Source organism: Brassica oleracea, chromosome C8 (genome assembly GCF_000695525.1).
Source record: "Brassica oleracea var. oleracea cultivar TO1000 chromosome C8, BOL, whole genome shotgun sequence".
Taxonomy (NCBI): domain Eukaryota; kingdom Viridiplantae; phylum Streptophyta; class Magnoliopsida; order Brassicales; family Brassicaceae; genus Brassica; species Brassica oleracea.
Window position 1 is genome coordinate 23,902,292 of NC_027755.1, and position 17,653 is coordinate 23,919,944.

At 28.9% G+C, this 17,653-nt stretch overlaps 1 protein-coding gene across 3 annotated transcripts; it reads right to left on the bottom strand.

Annotated features, from left to right (window-relative positions):
• Positions 1-10,806: 10,806 nt before the first annotated feature.
• On the bottom strand, positions 10,807-14,548 carry LOC106310917 (auxin efflux carrier component 7-like). Of its 3 annotated transcripts, none has more exons than XM_013748144.1 (6): positions 13,447-14,548; positions 13,108-13,351; positions 12,929-13,014; positions 11,092-11,249; positions 10,939-11,015; positions 10,807-10,873 (listed from the first exon to the last, which is right to left on the bottom strand). In XM_013748144.1, the coding sequence occupies exons 1-6, from the start codon at positions 14,546-14,548 to the stop codon at positions 10,807-10,809; spliced, it is 1,734 nt and encodes a 577-aa protein (XP_013603598.1). The 3 variants fall into 3 exon arrangements, with proteins under 3 accessions (XP_013603598.1, XP_013603597.1, XP_013603596.1); XM_013748143.1 differs by having other exon boundaries at positions 13,108-13,372; XM_013748142.1 differs by having other exon boundaries at positions 13,108-13,378.
• Positions 14,549-17,653: the final 3,105 nt, after the last annotated feature.

The window sequence follows — 17,653 nt, forward strand, 5'->3', positions numbered from 1 at the left end:
TTTGGTCTGAGATTTAGAAATATTTAAGATTCAAAATTATTAAAGAGATACATACTTAGGTTAAGATATGCGTCTTGTGCAGAATAATTATTTTATATTTATTACTTATTTTATATTTTTCTGCATATTATGAAATAATAAAATAATAATTATATATTAAATAACTAAGAAATAAGTACTATTATGTAATAAATTGGCTTGCACATATAAATCAAATGACCGCTCATGTTTATTCACGATCATTTTAAGATAAATAAATCAAAACAATCGATATTATCTATCGTATATGATATATAATTAAATTTAAACGATATGAAGTATATATATATATTAACATAAACACCTATTAAAATAAAATTATTTATTTATATGATTTTATTATCGTTGTATCTTATTATAGAAAAAAAATTAAACATTGATCACAAAAGTTTATGTGAGATTTTTAACAGTTTTACTAATTTATACTCGTTTTGAAAAATTCAAAATATAACATATACAAAAATATCTAAATTTTTAATATATGATTAATGTAATTGCGTAATTTATTTTAATAATAAATAATTAAACAAAAATGATAGAAAGTATACATATTATTAGCAAATCTTCATTATTTAAAATTATTGATTACTATATATATCATAATCACATTAGGTAATTCTGTAGGTTTTATTTAAGAAAATAATATATAATAATTTTCAATTTGACTAATGAATAGTCCATAATAGACATACTATATAATATAACATTCTTTAACAATTTAATTTTGGACTAACAAAATTCTCAATTGATTTTCAAGCCGCCACGTAAACAAATTAACATTCAAATTACGTGACAACTCAACATGATATTTTTTTTATTAGTACAAACTACATGTTCTAAACTTTTTAAATGTTTCTCTTGTTTTAGTAATTTCGTCATTTTTTAAAATTCAAAATATAACATATACGGAAAAAAAATCTATATTTTAATTTTATAGCTAATTTGATTGTTTAATTTTTATTTTAATAATATAAAATTAAACAAAAACTGTGAATGAGATATAAATTGTTATCAAATCTTTATTATTAGAATCATTAATTGTCATATATATATATATATATTAGTCATATTTGACAATTTCGTAGTTTTTATTTATGGAAAGAAAAGAAAATAGTAATTGTACACTTTAATTAATTTTATAATTAGTTTAATGAAAAATATAATATATACTTAATTGGACCAATATATTTTCTAAGGATTCTGAATTTCATTCCGGTGATGACTACACTTAAAAATTGTAATGTTTTTCGATTAATATATAAGGGATATTCATAGGGATCATAATAATTTAATTAATATACTTTCTCGGAAAAAAAAAACAATCTAATTAATATTGGGTGTTAATAGATGATGAAAATGAAATACCATCAAAAACGAAATGTGGCCCGATATAAAAGTAGACCCATTCTATAGAGAAAACAGAAGTGGTCATGTTAACAGCCCAAACACTAATTTCCTTTTTAGTTTCCAGTTTGAGAGTTAAGGGCCATATAGAGATTGTAAGTTCAGCTCGAGCAAATTAAATTAAGGTTTAAAATCCACTATTGGATCAAAGCCAATAGCTTTTTTGAAGATGTTGTGGATTTCAGGTTCATAAAAATGTAACCTAAAAATGTAACATTAACGCGATGTCTTCAGAACATAGAGAAAGTTCTGTGAGAGTTAAATAAGAGAGGCAATCGCATAGTAGGGAGAAAGTTTTTTTTACATGGATCATAACTAAATTATTATAGGGATCAAGAAAGGAAATGTAATCATCTCACCACAACAATTACATATAAACTAAACCTAAAGTTCATAATTTATATATTTTTCATGGGTCAACTAACCCTCCTCACACCTAAGTGGCTCCGCTACTGTCAATGGTACGTTCGATTCTTAACATTTACACCCAAAAAATAATGTTACCCATTATCAGTGTCGGTCCTGAAATAAAAAAAACCACAAGCAATTTTAAAAAAAATTGGCCACTTTTATAAATTTTGTAGATAATTTTTTTTAAAAAAGACTGATTTATGCAAATATTTTTTGTGGACTGAAAGCGGGTGCTTGTAATGCTTCCCCTCAGGACCGCCGCTACCCACTATAACCGATTCACTTGTCGTAGACCTCAAACCAGTGGTCAGTGGTTTTGCCGACAGCCACCATCACAATATCACCTGTCATTTATCTTTTCTTCTTCTCTCTTTAAAATGCTATTCTCCTTTTTCCAAATAGAAAGCTTAAAATGATGTATACTACTAGAATAACGATAATTATTAGGGTTTATTTGCTGAATAGCCATAATGTATAAATTAAGTAATTAATACTGATTTTGACATAATGTAATGTCAGATTTTTACACCACTTCCCAGTCTGTTTTATCTTTCCATTATTTAACAGGTTCCCAGTTAACGTCTGATAGGTGATGACGTTGCCAGTTTGGAGAGCAAATACGTAAGCGATGGAATATATGGCCAATAATGTTTAACAGTTATTCCATTTAAAAGAAGAAGAGGAAGCCACGTCAAAAGGGAAAGTTACCAAATGTATTTTTACTGTATATATGCAGTAAAACGAGTGATGTAAAATTAAAACCCGTAAAAAAAGGGCTATTTCATTTACTTACAAATATCAAGTCCAAGAATGCATTAACACATGATTTGAAAATTTCGGAGTATTCTATTACATATCATCAAAATATAATAGGGCACCAAACCCATCCTAAGCCCTAAATAATAAACTATATCCCAACTCCACCATCAACTCAAAATAGTAAATCTAAACTCTAATCACTAAACCATAAACTCAAATATAAAACCTAAATGCAAATGTAAAACCTAAACCTCAATGGAATGGAACATAATAAATAGTATAGTATATATTGGTGAAATTATGAAATGACTATATTTCCATAAAAGAAGTTTATGTTGACCTCAACTTCAACCCCAACATTCAAATAATAAAGCCTAAACACTAATCACTAAAACTAAAGCCAAATATATACCATAAATTCAAATGTAAACTTTAAACCCAAATGGAATGAAACAAAATAAATATCATAGTACATATTGGTAAAATTATGAAATGACTGTGATTGCATGAAAGAAGTTAATATTGACCCCAAACTCAACCCCCACCTTCTAAATACTAACCTCCAAACTTTAATCACTAAACCCTAAACCCAAATATAAACCTTAAACTCAAATAGAAACTTTAAATCCAAATAAAATGGAACAAAATAAATAGAATAATACATATTGGTGAAATTATGAAATTTCTATGATTGCATGGAAACACTTAATGTTGACCCATGCTTATTCACTGTAAATACAACAAAACATACCTCATACTTATTCACTGTAAATTCATATTTTTATTATAAGTTCGACAAATAGAATATAATAAAAAAAAGTAAATTTACTATGAAATAACCAGTGGAGTGTCATTACTTATAGGTTAAGAGAACTTTTTAAGAAGTCTACATTTGTGTGAGTTGGTTAACGAAATAATTTGCAGTTCATCTAAGTTTTATTGTCGGTCCAAATAAATATATGACATTCCATTTCATATGTATGATGGTTCCATTTTACATGCACATAATTTTTTCCATTTATACACGTTACACCAATACGTATAAATGAGAATATATTCACTAGTTGGCTCAAATCCAGTTTCGAACAGTCTAGTTGGGAATCAAAAATTTTCATTTGTAACCTGAGACACACAAGCTCGAGCTGAAGATTTTTTTCACTGTTGATATTCTGATCGAGACGTTGAAGTCTCCTGTGTTCACGTTCTTTCTCCGTCAGTAACGGACACGAGTTCTCATCATGAGAGATATGTTTACAGTTGAAGCAATATCGATGGAGACCGTCATACACAAACGTTACCCTCCCTATATCACCATTGGGAAAACCAACTCTCCTTTCAAATTGTAAGGGGTTATCCACGTTAATGGAAACTTGGATTTTTGCTCGTTTTGAATCCAACGTTAGCTTTTTTTCCCAGGGCCTTGGCAATCTCTGAGAAAGTACCATCATTCAAGAAGTGGACTGGAACACCCGTAACACTAATCCAAAAAGGGACTGAGTTAGGGAAGTCCTCCCGTGTAAAGGATTCCCATCGCTCTAATGCAAAGCTCCATTGATTAAAATGGCATGGCCTCTTGTTTAAAACCGGCTGGAGGGCATGTTCGTTCTCAAAGTCGAATTGGAAGCGTCCATTCCCGAGATTAGTTCCTCGGACTCTGCCCTCCACGTTCCAGATTCGTGGTTTTGGGAGCAGATTGATCAAAGCATCAATGCTCCACTCTTCAGTTGGAAGACACGTCCTTTAATTTGAAAAATTTATAATAAATAGTTTTCTTTTTCGTAGTAAAAAGTCGGCTTTTATATGGGTACACTTTAAAAACAAGTATTTTGTATAATGTTCTATCTTATATTTTTCTTCATTATTATTTAGGATGAATTTAAGTGTATTGTGCCAAAACGTATGCTGAGAATACATTAAAAAAGACATATTTTGAAACAGAAAAAGAAATGCTAGAAAAATTACTTGTTCAATAAGACAAACTTTATTCAAGAAACGGATGATATGAACTTGTTCAATAAGACAAACTTTATTCAAGAAACGGATGATCGGTTCATATTTAATACCAACCCATACCATTAATACAATTCCCCTTCCATATGTTTTGTTTACCGACTACTAGGTAGATGCCGCGGTTGCGGGTTTGAATGTTTTATAATAATATATTTATTATAATTTTTCAAATTAAAATATATTTTTATCATTATGTGTTTTTGTTAAATATTTTCTAAGAATAATTTTTAAAAAAAGATAAATATGGCTGTTTTAAATATTTTTTGAAATTTTGTATTGATAATTGTACTAAAATTAGTTATATATAATATTCATAATTCAGTTTTTAATAAAATTACTTAAGTTTTGAAGGTATATAATACTGAAACTCTTGAAATATTTTATATAGTTTAGAAATATTCGATTGCTAAAATGATTTTATGAAGCATTATATATATTATATAAATCACATATTTAATTACCATAAATTATTTTGTGCAATATATTTAGGTCGTTTGGATACTGATAAAATTATTTCTAAAACTAATTTTCGTACTCATAAAATAAAGAAAAATTGAAACTCCATTAACAAATCAAATTATAATATTTTTTCTCAAACTCTATATATATGAACGACACATAAGAAAAAATTAATTAAGTGATTAATCATTTAATGTAAAATGAAATTTAAAAATATATTTTATAAATTAATTTATAAGCTTGTATAAATAAATTAAAATCTCTTATCATAATTTAAAACATATGATAAGCCAAGATAAATAATTTTATAAATGTATTTATAATTTTATAAATGATTTATAAATCATGTATGGATTTTTTCAGATATTAATAGTTATTATAATACTTTATATACAAATATAAGGCCATATAAAATATAAGGCTTTATACAAGAATATAAAATCATTATATCGAATTTAATAAAAAAAATGTTTACTATTTTATATAGTTTATAAATATATAAAAATTGGTCAAACATTATTACTCTTTCTATAGTTTCAACAATTAGTTAACATAAATAATTATTTGTAATATTATGTAGATTTTTTGATAAGTAATATTAACTGTTTATAGACTTATTTTTTTCTTTTAAATCTAATTAAAATAAATAAAAATAAATAGAAATTAAAAATTATCGACAATCAATTTAAAACAGCTTTTAAGATTTTATAAATGATCGACACATAACCAAAAATGCCTTAAATGATTTCTCAATTAAGCTTGTATAAATAAATTAAAACCTCTTATCATAATTTAAAATATATGATAAGCCAAGATAAATAATTTTTTATAAACGTATTTATAATTTTATAAATGATTTATAAATCATGTATGGATTTTATTAGATATTAATAGTTACTATAATAATTTATATACAAATATAAGACCATATACAAATATAAGGCTTTATATAAGAATATAAAATCATTATATCGATTTTAATATAAAAATTTGTTTACTATTTTATGTAGTTGATAAATATATAAAAATTGATTAAACATTATTACTCTTTCTATAGTTTCAACAATTAGTTATCATAAATAATTATTTGTAATATTATGTAGATTGTTTGGCAAGTGATATTAACTGTTTATAAACTTATTTTTTCTTTTAAATCTAATTAAAATAAAAAAATAAATAGAAATAAAATATTATCGAAAATCAATTTATAACAGTTTTTTAAGATTTTATAAATGATTGACACATAACCAAAAATATCTTAAATGACTTTTCAATTAATATATAGTAGGATATATAACTTTGGATTTAAGCTCTTATAGATGACTTACAAACTCTTATAATAATTTAAAATATACAATAAACCAAGATAAATAATTTGATAAATGTTTTTATAGATGATTTATAAAGCATATAATATGAACTTTAGAAGATGTTAATTGTAATTATGATAGTTTATATAAAATATAATGCTTTTAAATAAGAATATAAAATCATTATATTGATTTATATAAACGGTTTGTCGTTTATTAGTTTATGTATTTTTTAAATATAAAAAATGATCAATTTATTTCTCTTTATTTATTTCTCTTTCTATAATTTTAATAATTAGTTACCATAAATCATTATTTGTAATATTATGTAAATTATTTGGCAAGTGATATTAATTGGTTGTAGACTTACCTTTTCTTTTTAGATTTAATTAAAATAAATAAAAATTAAAAATCATGGACCAATCAAATTATAACAATTTTGTAAGAGTTCACCTATGATCGACACGTAAGCAAAAATCACTAAAGTGACTTCTCAATTAATATATAGTAGGATTTCTGATTCTCAAAGACATTTTCGATAATAGCAAGAAATAATAAATGACAGTTCAAAAAAACAAAATATATATATATATAGGACTGTATGTATCCTACTGAAAATTAGATGTTTTGAATTTTTTTTCTTGTTTCACAAAGATGAATTTTGTACATTAATGTTTTTCAATAGATAAATCAACTACTTATAATTTATTTTCACAGTGACTTATTTAAATACAAGTTTTGGGTAAAATGGTGCACGGAGTTCATTCAGGCTTTGTGCGAGGCATGTTGGCCTTAAGATTGTGTAAAAGATAAATCAATAACAAAATACGCTAATCTAATCTCAATGGCTGGTCTAGTCTGTGATTGTCGATTATTTATTGCAAGACTTTTTCAATTCTGTAGAAGGAAAAGATGTGCGTTGAGTATGTTATTCGCAAACCAACGATTATTCACGCAACGATATTCAAAACTTATACAGTGCTGAACCAATTTTCAGTCATATGTTAACCTATCATTATGTGTTTCTATTTCAACCGAAATATATGGATCGTCTTACGAAAATTGAATACAAACTTCAGATGGATCAGAGTGCAAGTGTATAACATACATAACCTTTTTCTCCTCACATGATATTTATCGATAGGATTCAAGAAAAAAAATGTTTCATTTGGGTTTAAACTTTAAAGACGGTGTACGTTGGACCTTTCTTCACCGCAAAATAATGAGCAGTGGTCTGAGACTAGGAGTAGGCATTCGGGTACTCATTCGGATTCGGTTCGGGTCTATTCGGATTTTCGGGCTTAAAAGTTTTAGCCATATTCAGATATTTATAAATTTTGGTTCGGATTCGGCTAACCTATTTATACTTTAAAAAAAAATCATATATACTTTAAATTTCTCAAAATCTAAAATTAGAAATAATATAATGTATATAAAATTGAATATTGCAAGCTAAAATACCTAAACTTAACATTTAAATAGGCATGGCTTGAATATTTGAATAGAAAATTAATAGATATTTCAAGTATCTTTGGTGTTTTGAGTATCATTTAGCTATTTTAGAAATTTAGTTTTGGATAACTTCAAAATATCTTATATATTTTAGATCTTTTTAATATATCAAATCTAAAAACAAGTAATATATTTAATTATATAAATCTATTTCGGATACATTCGGGTACCCGAAATACTTAGGTTAGAGCCGGGTTTGATTCCGGTTCTCTAGATACCAAAATTTTAAACCCGTTCGGATATTTAACCAATTTCAGTTTGAGTTCGATACTACTTTTTCAAATCGGATTCAGTTCGGCCCTATCTGTCTATGTAATTAATATTCTTTGTGTTTAAAATGTATATTCTAAGAATTTTTCACATGAAAACATATTAAATTTTAATTAGAAATGCATAATTATCAGTGATTAGTATTTTTTTAATAATTTTTAACTAATAAAAATTCAATAAATACAAACTTTTACAGAATTTTAATTTATAATTTTTGTTTAATATATTATATTGAAAAGAAAAATTCATAATATGTATATTTCTAAAACGGAGAAAATACATTACCATGCCGTAATGGTCAGAGACACAGCTGATCTTAAACATAGCATTGGTATGTCTCCAATTTTTTTTGAAGAAAATTACACAAACATAAAATTTTCAAAATTGTTAAATAAAATTATTGAAACATTTATTAAATTAGCTACATCTACCAAAATTTAGAGACTCCAAGAAATTAGTAATAATCTGAAGTGAATTGATTGGCAAAATGATGAGTTTCATAGATGGCTGATTTGTTTTCCCCCTGATATTATTTGTAAGCTGGCTTCAAAAATGTTTCCCTAGTCTTATTCAAATTACGTGACAATATAAAAAAAAATCAAATAACTACAATCTCGCTATTTCATATTTCAGATTGATTTTTCTTCATTATATTCTTAGTAACACAATACCATATTGGTCGTTAGAAACAAACATTAAACAAAACCTAGTAAACTACTTTTGAGGTGGATGTAGGTTATCGCTGTCTAAGAGCATATCCAAAGAGACATTATATTATATTACGAAGTTTCCAAAATTCTAAATTTAAAGTTTAAAAGTATTTTTCTCCAAAAATAAAACTTCAAACTTAACTTCAAAACTATTTGTATTTTATCTTATGATCTTTATATTTGTCATAGTTAATTTAAATTCATAAAAGTAAATAACTAAGCACATATATAAAAATATTACAACAATATTAACAAATAAAATGTTATATTAAAATTCAAATTTTAAATAGAAATAACATAATTAATATTAAACTTCAAGAAAATACCATATTATTCCATAAAACTATTTTCGTAATGCATATATGATCAACTAGTGTATTTCAAAGTAAAAACGAATCTCTTTAATTATTTTTAATTTGTAGATCATAAACTAAAAGTTGTTGAAATCAGGTGATCTTAAACTTGTAAATACATTAGATCTGAACAAGAAAGTAAAAGAGGAAAATAAATATTGCTAAAAGACTTAATTTCTATCAATGATATTAAAACTCAGTGAATACATTCAACATGATAAAAAAGAATTGTACGAAATAGACATCAAAACAACAACCATCTTTGGTTACACAAAATTTGTTTGAACAATATTTTGGAGATTTTGGAGGTTCTGGATCAAATATACATGACTACTAGTATTGTAATATTTAAATTTGTGTAATAGTTATGTCTTCATATAATTTTTGAAAAGAATTTTTGTTGTTAAATTTCTTTTGTATTGTTATTGTCTAAATCTACTTTTAAAATATTTTAAATCTTATTTTAAAGTTTTGTTTAATTTTGTGTGTAAAACTTAAATTTATAAAAAAAAACTGAAATTTTATGAGATATGAAATTTTTTAGGATTAATACAATAAACAATAAAATATTTAAGAATTATAAATGCGATGTGTAATTGTAGAGACCAAAATGCAAATAAAAATATGAAACTTTAAATTTGAAGTTTTGAGAAGTGAAACTTCAAATATAGAGTTTCACTCATTAGAACTTCAAATATAGAGTTTCACTCATTAGAACTTCAAATTTAATGTTTTGAAGTTTATTTTTGAAGAGCAAAAAACTTTATATTTGAAGTTATAGAGTATTTTTTGAAGATGGTCTAGGCCGTCATGGTTCAAAACACATGTCGATAGAAAATGTTAAGTATAACCGATAATGAGGCTTATCAAGATCTTGGATAAAACAATGAGGAACAGACTATCTGCCATTTGACAGTTAGGAGACAAGAAGTATGTCGAGGGTCTTAAGGTCTTGTTCTCTACCAGACACTGAGTAGTAAAGAAAGCAGGGAAAAGAGAAAATTGCTTAGCGAAATGATTTTTCCAACCAACTTCTTTCATTCTTTAAAAGTTCTATAGATGCACTAGATGCAAAACAGTTTTTTTTTTGGTCTTGAATATAATTTAACATTCATTTAAAAAAAAAGATAATGGTAGTTCAAGTTGTTCAAAAAAAAAAAGGAACAATGAATAATACAAAATGAGAAGTTGTTCAAAAAAAAATACAAAATGAGAAATGATAGTATACAAAAACAACCTTCACGCTCCGTAAAAGGGCAAAATCAGATATATAGTCAGACGCTTTTTCTTTTGTTGGTTGCTTTGTCTTGTTGCCCTTGTTCTGCGCTTCTTGTCTCTATCATTGTCATCATCTTCTAATCTCTAGGAAAATACTGGAAAGAAAATTAAAAAGCCTTTGGAATCAAAGTTTATCAAAAAAAACAAAATACTGGAAAGAAAAGAGCTTTTTAATCCTCAAATCAAATATTGGTCACTAACTTTACTAGACCTCGTGTTACATTCTCTTTTATTCAACTAATTTGGAATTCTCTTGTTTTTCTGAAGCAAATCTCTCCATGACAGAGCTTTTTATAGCCCAAGTAGAATGTAGTAAACAAGTGTGATCGGTAGTGCAATAAGCATTCCAAATATTACCCTGTAATATCAACATTAGTAATAATACGCATGAAAGTTTCTCTTTATCCAAGATAAAATACTAACCCTGTACTTAAGATTGCCGGATGAACACTGTATTCTTTTGCAAACACAAACGGCATGATTCCTTGAGGCAATGCAGCCTACCACAAGATCTCGTTTAGTGATTTGTTATAATGAAATTATCAAAGTTGTTTTAGCCACATCAACTGTATTTACTTGAACTATGGCCACACGTAATAGATCTCCGCGTAATCCAATAGCCATGGCAGCAATGGCCATTACTGCTGGTCCTGTCAAGAACCTCACAGCCATTGCAAAAGTTGCAGTAGAGTTTCCGCAAGCGATTAATTTAGGTTGCAATGCCATGAACAACCCTAGACCATTTGTGCAACCAATTATTTAATTTCCATTCAAACACAATAAATGTTGATAGGATATATCATGTAAATGCAACATCTATTACAATAAATGATGATAGGATACATCATGTAAATACAATGTAAATCCAATAAATGATGATAGCATACACGTAAATTTGAATGAAATGTAAACTCCTGTTAGTATTGTGGACCACGCAACAATCATGAACACGAGCTCAGCTGTCCTCACACAACGACCACTTTGTAATACGACGTCTCATCGTTGACCATACATTCTCGGATGGTCCATCCCACAACAGACCACCCCGAAAAAAGTTATTCTTGGGTTCAACTCTAGGGTGAAGCTCTAGGTTCACCAACTAATAGGATTTCATTATTTCAAATTCGACTTATTCTTGGGTTCACCCCCTAGGTGAACCTAGAGGTTCACCAACCAATAGGATTTCATTATTTCAAATTCGACTTATTCTTGGGTTCACCCCCTAGGTGAACCTAGAGGTTCACCCTAGGGGGTGAACCCAAGAATAAGTCGAATTTGAAATAATGAAATCCTATTAGTTGGTGAACCTAGAGCTTCACCCTAGGTATTTTGTTTCCTTTTTTAAAAGATATCGAATTTGAAGAGTTATTCTTGGGTTCACCCCCTAGGTGAACCTAGAGGTTCACCCTAGGGGGTGAACCCAAGAATAAGTCGAATTTGAAATAATGAAATCCTATTAGTTGGTGAACCTAGAGCTTCACCCTAGGTATTTTGTTTCCTTTTTTAAAAGATATCGAATTTGAAGAGTTATTCTTGGGTTCACCCCCTAGGTGAACCTAGAGGTTCACCCTAGGGGGTGAACCCAAGAATAACTCTTCAAATTCGATATCCTTTAGAAAAGGAAACAAAATACCTAGGGTGAAGCTCTAGGTTCACCAACCAATAGGATTTCATTATTTCAAATTCGATATCTTTTAGAAAAAGAAACAAAATATTTTCAAGATATATTATATTTTTAAAATAAAAAGGTTAAAAAAATTAGAAAAAATAGTAGTTAGAGAAAAACGAATTTAAAAAATATATATTTTTATCGTTGTCAGTAAAACACTAAACCTTAAATTCTAATCCCTAAACCCTAAATCAAAACCCTAAACCCTTGGGCAAACTCTAAACCGTTGGATAAATCCTAAACTCTAAATCAAAAACACTAAATCCTAAAATCCTAAACCCTAAATTCTAAACCCTAAACCCTTGAGTGTTTAGTGTTTTTGATTTGGAGTTTAGGATTTATCCAAGGGTTTAGGGTTTACCCAAGGGTTTAGGATTTAAGATTTAGGGTTTAGGGATTAGGGATTAGAATTTAAAGTTTAGTATATTGCTGAGGACGTTAAAAATATTTTTTTAATTACTACTTTTTTTAATTTATTTCTTTTTACCTTTTTGTTTTAAAAATATAATATAACTTATAGCTTGAGAAAATATTTTGTTTTCTTTTTTAAAAGATTTCGAATATGAAATAACACAATTTTATTGGTTGGTGAACCTAGAGGTTCAAGAATAAGTCCCCCAAAAAATCTAAAAGATACTAAACCATTTTTGACTACCAACCAAAAAATGCAACAATTAATTTGTTTGTAACTGTGCATTGGCGTAATTAAAACACATAAACAAGAGTGAGGAAGATGGGACTTACCCAAACTGAACATTGCCATACCAAGACCAGCATCAGAGAGGATTGAGATTGATTGCTGAATGATTCTAGGCATTGCCACATTCCACCTTTTCAAATTTCAAAAACCAATCATAACTCGGTTCTAGTCTATAATGATAATATATTAATAATGAAGTACTGATTGGTTCTTGATTAGTTACCGGAAAGCAACGAGAGCCCATATGAGACCAATGAGACTAGAATAAGTGTTAGGGTTCCTGATGAGTTTCCTCCACACCATTATCAGTATCAACCTAGTCATCACACTGGCAGGCGGCATATGTTTTACTGGTACGGTTTCCACCGCTTCTTTAGGGTTTAGCTCCGCCATGGAGTTACACTGAAGCTTGTTTCGTCCGGTTGCCACTTCCTTCACTCTCTCCGACTCTTCTTCGCCGCCAAAGTCTATATTCCTCGGACCAGTAGCTGTCACTATAAGCAACTTCGTTTAAGATTTTGTGTCAATATAGTTCTATAGAAAGTTATATAAAAAAAAAAACCTTTTGTTTCTGCTTTTTGAGGAGGTTCAGGGACTATCATTCGGATCTCTTTTGCTCCCTGATCGGATCCTCCGTTGGAGCCCCAAGCAAACTTATGGAGCTCGTTAGCATCATGACTACTACTAGACTTTCCTCCGATATGATGGTTTTTGTTAATGGTTTTATTAGCAACTGAGGAGGAGAACTCAGCATTCAGGGATGGGTATGACCCGGAAGTAACCGGGTCATATCCTAACCCAGGCGACGAAGCCATACCACAACTCACCTCGAAATTTGAAGGCCTAGGAGTTTGACTCCTAGACGACTGACCAAAGTTTGAGGGACGGCCACCGGAAAACCCCATCACTGAATAGAAGTCCGAGTGATTAAAGTTTGAACCTCTTGGAGTCGTGTCAAGACTGTAAATCTCAGCTCCGGTGATATTAGACGGACGTGGAGTCATACTTGGACAACATAACAATCTCCGGGAAGCGTTTGACTTCCTCACTGTGACGTGTAACTTCCCATCACCTCCGATCTCAGCGTCCGTTTCAAGTAGGTCGTTCCCGTCCAACGAAACGACGTCGGAATGGACTTTGAAAGAGACGATAGAAGCGGCCGTCTCGGGGAACTGCTCCATGATCAGAATCTTCGCTCCTCTGTACTCAAATAAGAATAGGAGAACCGTGTTCCAGATTATACACTGGAGAACGACCACCTGGACCATGAGCGAGCAGGAGTACTCGCCGTACATGGCGGTTAACAGGGGGATACCCATCACGAGCGTGTCGGGAAGCGTGGAGAGGGAGAAGATGGTGATGCTCCACTCGAGACTACCTGAGCGAGTGAAGTTAGCCCATAGGGTTAGGAGAGTGAGCATGATTAATTTCTGGAGAGTATCGGCGGCGATGAAGCGGATATTTATGGTGTAAGGGTTGTTGGTGGAGATGAAGTGGAAGGAGAGGAGAGGGACAGCGAATATGGCGACGAAGCGGTTGATTCCGGAGCATTGGTCTGGTGAGAAGATTTTCCACCAACGGACGGAGCCGTAAGCGAGGATCATAGCGACGTAGAGTGGGATTACCGCCGTCAGCACCGTGTAGAGGTCGTGCCATGTGATCATTATCGCCGGATAAACTATTTATGTAACCCTTTTTCAACTACCTGTCGTTTCTGAACTTTTCTCTAGTTTATGAAAGGATACTATTAATATATAGTTATGGATTGAGTTTTAAATAGGCTACGTATGAGGAGTTATTAATTTGTTTTGAAATTCAGTTAGAATGGATTGTATAAACTTGGTGGAGTATTAAAAGCATGTTTCTGACAAATCACTTATTTGGTTATTTTTTATACGTAAATACTTTTGTATTTCTTTCTTCACATCATGTATATTTGTATTTGAAAAATGTTTACATGTTTTAAAAGTTACGGTTATAATGTTAAAGCTACTAATAATGTTTTAAAAGTTCTACTTACTAAGAGTATCTTTATCCCAAAAACCTAAAACAGGTTTTAAAATTTTTTTTTTTTGTTTTCTCTTATTAAAAAGAAAAAAAAAATAAAATAAAAAAACGAATCGCGGTCCGTCACGTGTCAGTGGAACCTACGAACAGTACAAAAAACACTGCAAAGTCGTTTCTTATTTGATAGCTTTTGTAACCGGTTTTTAGTGCTAGTGTGAACCCTCCACGTTAAGAAACGCAGTAAACACCTGTGATAATGGTAATCTAACTAACTAGCTATAGTTTATCATATAGTGACTTAGCCATATCTAGCTTATCATATGCTCGAACGCCAAGTTCCCAATCTGGGATAGAATGATTCGTATGAACAGATTACTTCAAATATATTTTGTGCACTCTAAGGTTTTGTTAAAAAAAGAGAAGAGGTTTTGTAACGTAAAAACAATTTTAAAATCTTAAATTTTAAGATTTCACTGTCTAAAACTTTATTTTAAGGTTCTTTACTTTTCTACTCTTTTTACTTAGGTAACGGTCTAGGGTTTGATGGTTTATTAGGCGCAAGGAATATAAGGGCATGTCTTTCATCTCTTCATTCAGAAATGGAGGCATTAATTTGGGCAATGAAATGTATGAGAAATTTAAGACAGTTTCGGGTTACGTTTGCAACGGATTTTTCTCAATTGGTGAAAATGGTTTCGGAACCAGATGAATGGCCAGCATTTGAAAGCTACCTGGAAGGTATATTAAGTTTTTGAGCAAAAGTTTCGTCAACTCGGATATTGTTCATTTAGCTAGGACGGAGAACATAAAGGCGGATAGCTTGGCACGTAGTGCTCGGAAACAACCGTCTTTCGTCATACACATGGATACAGAGTAACCACCTTGGTTTACAGAGTCTATATGAGTCTGTGAATGTTTGCTGTCAAAAAAAAAAAACTTAGGTAACGGTCAAATAATGTTATTAACTTTTTTCTTTAGTCATTTTAGTTCTTTCTAATACAAAATATTTAATTAACACTACGAGAAATATTATACAAAAATAATATTACATCAAACAAATACATAAACAGTAGCAAAGACATAAATTTTACACAAATAAAATATTACACAAATACATATTACAACAATAATTATGTAGCTCGTTTAAATTTAATAAATTAGTTGGTATGTTTTTACATGCGATGTTTACTATAATAGAATATTTATTTATTAAATTTTATAATACTTTCGTTGTATATTTTATAGTTATTGTAAAAGATTTGTGTTTTTAGTTAAGTTTTGTTAAATATAGACTATTGTGTCAAATATAAAAAAATTTAAGGTTTACTACAAGATTTTGTTTTTGGAAACAAACACTCTTAAACCTTATATCTGAAGCTTTGCCAAACTTTAAAATAAGGGGATCTTTGGAGATGTTCTAGACCACAATAAAATCAGCAAGAAAAGAGGTGTTAAATAGACTTAACTGAGATAATAACTAAATGATTTTGTTTTCTCTTTTATAACTAAATAAGTTGGATAATCAAAGGTTCAGTTGATTTATACTATTTGAAAGTGTTTAAGAGTAATGGGCAATGCCTTGGTGGTGATGTAAACACGTGACTAAGGAGTTAATATATTAATATATAAACTAGAGATTGACCCGCACGTCCGTGCGGACGTTAATTTTTACGGTTTTATAAATTTGTATTCGTTATTTATAATTAGTGTTATATATTTAAGATGTGTCTTCGTATAACTAATTGTATTCAAAAGATTTGGACTGAATCGGGTAATAAGATTATTTTTGGTACAAATATACGAACCCCTTTTAGATATATTGGTTATTTAGATATTTTTATGTTTCTACACATCAGAATCAAAATCATAGGAGTCAACTCAAACCTCATACATAAATTTATAATATCCAAGTGGCGCCTAATTTCAAAATCCAAAAAAATTAATTCCGAAAGAAACAACTTGTACCTCAATGAGTATCTAAATGTCCATACTTAACTGATTCTTCAAATAAATTAAAAAGAAATCTCTTTCTATATATTTGGCAAAAATAAAAAAAAATAGAAAGAATTTTTTATTTAGTAAAATAGTTATATGAAGTGAAACATTAAGTGATAATAAATGTAATACTTTTTAATTATTTTGATTTAAATTATTATTTTGTTCACATAAAATATGCCTTGAATTATGTGTTTGGCTATGTAATTTTTCACCAATCGGAACTAAGAAAAAAAGAAAGTTTTAGTAAAACAGATTAAACCAAACTATTAATCATATGGAAAACTCGGTTATCTTACATTTTTTTTTATAATTGCACAAAGTTAATATTGATTAACTAATAAATGAAAAATCTGCATTATTACTTTTATGGTATATTATAATTAATGATTTGATGTATTGTTACGGTAAATATAATTAATGATGTGATGTATTGTTAAAATAATATAATTAATGAAATTAATAAAATAACACTATACTTATATTTTTATAGATTAATATTTGTTTTTCATAATATGTACATTGGTTATTTAGATATTTTTAGGGTCATATACATCAGAACCAAACTCATCCAGACTCAAAAGGACTTAACTCAAAACCTCCACATAAATTTACAATATTCTTTTTTTTTTAATTGAATTTTAAATTTAATTCAAAGAAAAAAGATTTTTTTACAACAAGGCATCCTTATGTAAATCTTTAAAAAGAAACTTCTCCTAGTTATGGGAGAATTGCCAAGTGTGACTCAAAACTTGGAGTCAAACCCA

Excerpts from the sequence above, each read along its gene's own strand:
- LOC106310917 (XM_013748142.1), bottom strand. The coding sequence starts at position 14,548 with ATGATCACATGGCACGACCTCTACACGGTGCTGACGGCGGTAATCCCA. Across the intron at positions 11,250-12,928 it reads TATGGCAATGTTCAGTTTGG|GGTTGTTCATGGCATTGCAA; the intron begins GTAAGTCCCATC and ends CAAATGGTCTAG. Across the intron at positions 10,874-10,938 it reads CCGGCAATCTTAAGTACAGG|GGTAATATTTGGAATGCTTA; the intron begins GTTAGTATTTTA and ends TTGATATTACAG.